At 56.3% G+C, this 4,133-nt stretch overlaps 1 protein-coding gene across 4 annotated transcripts in view; it reads right to left on the reverse strand.

Annotated features, from left to right (window-relative positions):
* Positions 1-656: 656 nt before the first annotated feature.
* BAK1 (BCL2-antagonist/killer 1) overlaps positions 657-4,133 on the reverse strand; it is a 27,434-nt gene continuing 23,957 nt past the window's right edge. The window contains exons 3-6 of one of the 4 annotated variants that reach the window (XM_011986482.1): positions 3,889-4,024; positions 3,394-3,537; positions 2,144-2,324; positions 657-2,017 (exon numbers count right to left, since the gene is read on the reverse strand). In XM_011986482.1, coding sequence (XP_011841872.1) covers positions 1,913-2,017; positions 2,144-2,324; positions 3,394-3,537; positions 3,889-4,024 — 566 coding nt within the window. In that variant the 3' untranslated portion in view covers positions 657-1,912. Of the gene's footprint in view, positions 2,018-2,121; positions 2,325-3,393; positions 3,538-3,888; positions 4,025-4,133 lie in introns of all 4 variants that reach the window. The other 3 variants (XM_011986481.1, XM_011986484.1, XM_011986483.1) reach the window with 3 other exon arrangements.

Consider the following 4,133-nt stretch of genomic DNA (forward strand, 5'->3'; position numbering starts at 1 on the left):
AGAAGGGTGAAAGTAAAGCTCACGAGTTCTCTTGGACTTGCATGTGACCGTTCTGGAAGGGCGTCAGAAACACAGACCAGGGTGCCCAGGACTGGAAAGACTGTAGATTTTGGAACATTTCAACGCCCCCATGCTTGTTATTTTTATCACCCCTGGCTGCGTCCCCATAGGGACTCCCAAGCAGCATAAAACTAGAATGAAAGCCCTGCGTGTGTGCTGACTGTGGAGACATCATGAAGGGGGAGCTGGGACATTGTGTCCCAGGCAGAGCTAAATGTGGGGGAGAAGGGCCTTTTGGACCAGCGTGGGTGGTAACCCCAGGCTGGGAGAAGAATTCAGCCCAGGTCTGAGGTGGCCTGTGGGGGTCCTCAGATATGTGCAGCTGCTCCACCAGCTCCGTAGCTAAAGGATCTTCCAGATTCCCTAAAGGGTGGGAAACTGCATGAAACCCAAAGAGATGAAGGAAGTGCATGGGGAGGGGCCGAGGCCTTCCATCGGGCTGGGGGCTGCAGAACCATACTCAGATCTCTATGGGATTCTGGGGGCCTAGTGTGAGGTTTTTTCAGTAATAAGCCAGAAGCGTGCCAGGCACGCGCAGGTTCCCACAGTCTGGCCTGATGCAAAGAGGGGTAGCAGAGAATACAAAAACTACTAAGTCAGGGTGAGGGGATTGCACAGTTTATTTCCAAACACTCAGAGGATAGGGGGTGGCCTATGGGCTCTATCTGCCCCCCCCCTCCCCGCATTTGGCTGAATCAAGAACTTCTCCCTCTTCTCCCACGAGACCCTAGGCTGTGCCCAGTAGAGAAGGCACTCTCACCCCCACCCTGAGGAGAGACCTAAACAGGTGACGAGCATGGAGGGTGAGGGGACAGAGTTCAAGTATTCACAGTTCCCCCATCTACACCCCTGGATTACACTGTGCCAGAGCCATGAGGGAGGATCCCACCTCTGGGATTCCTAGTGGTGTTGATAGTCCTCCCACTTAAAACCCTCTAGATGAACTCCCTACTCCTTTTCCCTGAAATAACAAACCAAGTCCTAAGCCCTGTAGTCTGGGCAAGGGGGGGCCTTAGCAGGCCACTGAACCAAGGCCCCCAGGGATGGGGGTGAGGTCCTTCACCTGTAGTGAATGGGTTGGGACAAGTGTCTATAAGGCGAGAGGAAGGGAGAGAACTGAGAGGACCTTGAGAGGCAGGCTTGGAGGCTTCTGACACCTAAGTTCAGACAGCTCTGGTCTGCGACTCCACCCCACCCCACACCCCAAGCCCAGAATCCCTGAGAGTCCAACTGCAAAGGCAGTATGGTCGGAGGGAGGAATGGGAGCAGGGGGAGAGTTGGGCAGGACCTTGGCCCCCCTCTCCTAGTAGGTCCTGCTCCTGGGACACACGATGCTTAGGGAGGGCCAGGACCAGGCTCAAGTCCCAGTCCCAGCTCTTAGGCTCTGATCTTCCATAACAGCTGAATCCTGGGGAACATAGGGTATACCCACCAACCGCCACACCCTAGACGTCCTGGCCTCAGGTAGAATGGTGGGAATAGCTCTCACAGGGTATTATAAAAAGCTAAAACCATGAAACACTTTTTGGGGAGAAGTGGCTCCCAGTCTCTTGCCTCCCCAAGTTATCAGTCTCCCCAGCTCCTAGCAGACAGGGCTAAGGAGGTCCCAGAGAGCCGAGGGAGGAGGCCACGGCCCCTGGGCCCAGAGAGGGCCCACTAGCACCATGCAACGTTGAGGCGCCTCTGCAGCCTGACTGGCCCCCACACAGGGGACCTCCGAAGCTGGAGTGCACACTTGCTAAAGCTTCTGTACTCTTGAGGGGGGACCCCTGCAAGGGAGCGGAGAAGGCAAAAACTTGGCTTAAGTCCAGGCAGGAGTCTGAGCTGGGACCCCAAAGGGCACCCTTGGGAGTCATGATTTGAAGAATCTTCGTACCACAAACTGGCCCAACAGAACCACACCCAGAACCACCAGCACGTTCAGGATGGGACCATTGCCCAAGTTCAGGGCTGCCACCTGCCGGGAGAAACAAGGTGGTCACAGAGAGGCTGGCAGAAAATACAGGCACCCAGGGAAGGGGCGGGGCCTGAGAGAGGGGCAGCCCCAACAGCAGGGAGGACATTGCAATCCTTGGATACTCACCCAGCCACCCCTCTGTGCAATCCACCGGGCAATGCAGTGATGCAGCATGAAGTCGACCACGAAGCGGGTCACCTGGCCCAGGAAGCCAGTCAGGCCGTGCTGGTAGACGTGTAGGGCCAGACGGTAGCCGAAGCCCAGAAGAGCCACCACACGGCCCCAGTTGATGCCACTCTCAAACAGGCTGTGGGTAGAGCATCCCATACCGTTGGTGGAGAGCCCCCAGGGAGCCCTTCAGCCTGCCTGGCCTCTCCCACCCCTCTCCCAGCTGAAAAACTAAATATAGCTTAGTTGTGAATTAAGGCCACAGAGGCTGCCCCAGCCTGGCCTGTATTTGGGAACAACCTGGGTCTCTGCGAAAGGAGAAAGCTCAGGGCCAGATGAGCTGGATGCCACTGCTGGGGTGTACGCTCAGGTGCAGTGGGGCACAGAGAGGGCAGAGGACAGAGCGAGTGGATGGAATCCGCGGGGAGATTACCTGTGGGTGTTGCTGCTGGCCTGGCAGCCCGAGAGATGGCAGAGAGAAAAGGACAGAGAAGATTAGGGTAGTTCCTGTCATCACAGTGGTATGAAGGCTGGCCTCTAAGTTCACGGGCTGGATATTTCAGCTCTGAGCACTAATTCTAAAATCCATCACTCCTACCTTCACCTCCCGCTTCAATCTACCCCGACACTGACCTCCCTAACTCTGGTGGTAGCAATGGCTAACACTTTGTAAGGAGGACACTGAGCTAGGCATATTTTCCCTATTTTACAAACCAGGAGACTAAGGGCTAGGAAGTTTCACAAAGGCAGAAGGGGCAAAGCTTGGATTTACACCCAAATATTTGGTGTCTTTAACCACTTGGATGCCAGATTATAGCAACTAGGAGCCATTTCTAGGACCTGGCAGAGGTTAGCACCCTTACCATCTTCAGTGTGATATGTGGTGTCAAATTGGAACCATGAAGGATAGCTGTGTCCCAGCTGGGCCGGGGAGCTGTGGGCGACATCCCCACCTCCGGCCCCCTCTAGAGTCCTGATCTAACCAGTCAAGTCCTTGGAGTCAGAGATCAAAAGAGCTGTGAGCTAATGCCCACAAGACGAGTCTGGGACCCCGAGAGAGAAAAACAGGGGGCCGAGACCACATGTGAGTTCACAGCAGACACTGGACACTGACAGAAGGCATCTCCCCATGCCAGGAGCGCATCATGCAGGCAGGGTATGGTGTGGTTGTGACAGGACAGAGGAGTGACTGGAGCCGGCAGGGGTACCTGGAGGCAATCTTGGTGAAGTACTCATAGGCGTTCTCTGCCGTGGGCTGCAGCTGCTGCAGCATGGTCTGGAACTCTGAGTCATAGCGTCGGTTGATGTCGTCCCCGATGATGGCGAGCTGCCGTCCCACCTGCCCCATGGTGCTGTAGGAGCAGGAGGCAGGCAGGTGAGCGGGTAACCAGGCAGTCAGGGCCAGGCCTTGGCTCGTGGCAGAGGGGTTCTGCCTGAGCTGTCCATGGCCCTGTGCACCCCTTCTTGGAGGTCCCTGACAATGTTCTAAGACATGAGTGTTGGCCTCTGGGACAAGGGGCAGGCATGGGCTAAAAAGGATACAAGGCCCTGGATCGGGGTGGGAGCCCAACGTGAAAGAGGAGCAATCATGAGAGAAGGGCAAGACCCCTCAGGTCTCCCCAGCTCCCAGGACCTGCACAGAGACCCGTGCGAGCCACTGCCTCCCTGAAGATGTCCTTGTGGGCCCAGTGGTTGTAACTTACCTGCTAGGTTGCAGGGGCAAGGTGTCCATCTCTGGATCAGCAGGGGCAGCCGCCCCTTCAGCCTCCTGTTCCTGCTGATGGCGGTAAAAAACGTAGCTGCGGAAAACCTCCTCTGTGTCCCGGGCTACCTGCTCCTCTGAGGATCAAAGCTGGGAGTCAGGGAGAGAGGGCCGAACCCTGGCAGCCCCATGCCTTATAGAGGGTTCGCTCTTCCTAAGGCCATAGCTGTCCTCACCCATGGAAAG

This window comes from Mandrillus leucophaeus, unplaced genomic scaffold (assembly GCF_000951045.1).
Source record: "Mandrillus leucophaeus isolate KB7577 unplaced genomic scaffold, Mleu.le_1.0 Scaffold3, whole genome shotgun sequence".
In the NCBI taxonomy this organism is placed as follows: Eukaryota; Metazoa; Chordata; class Mammalia; order Primates; family Cercopithecidae; genus Mandrillus; species Mandrillus leucophaeus.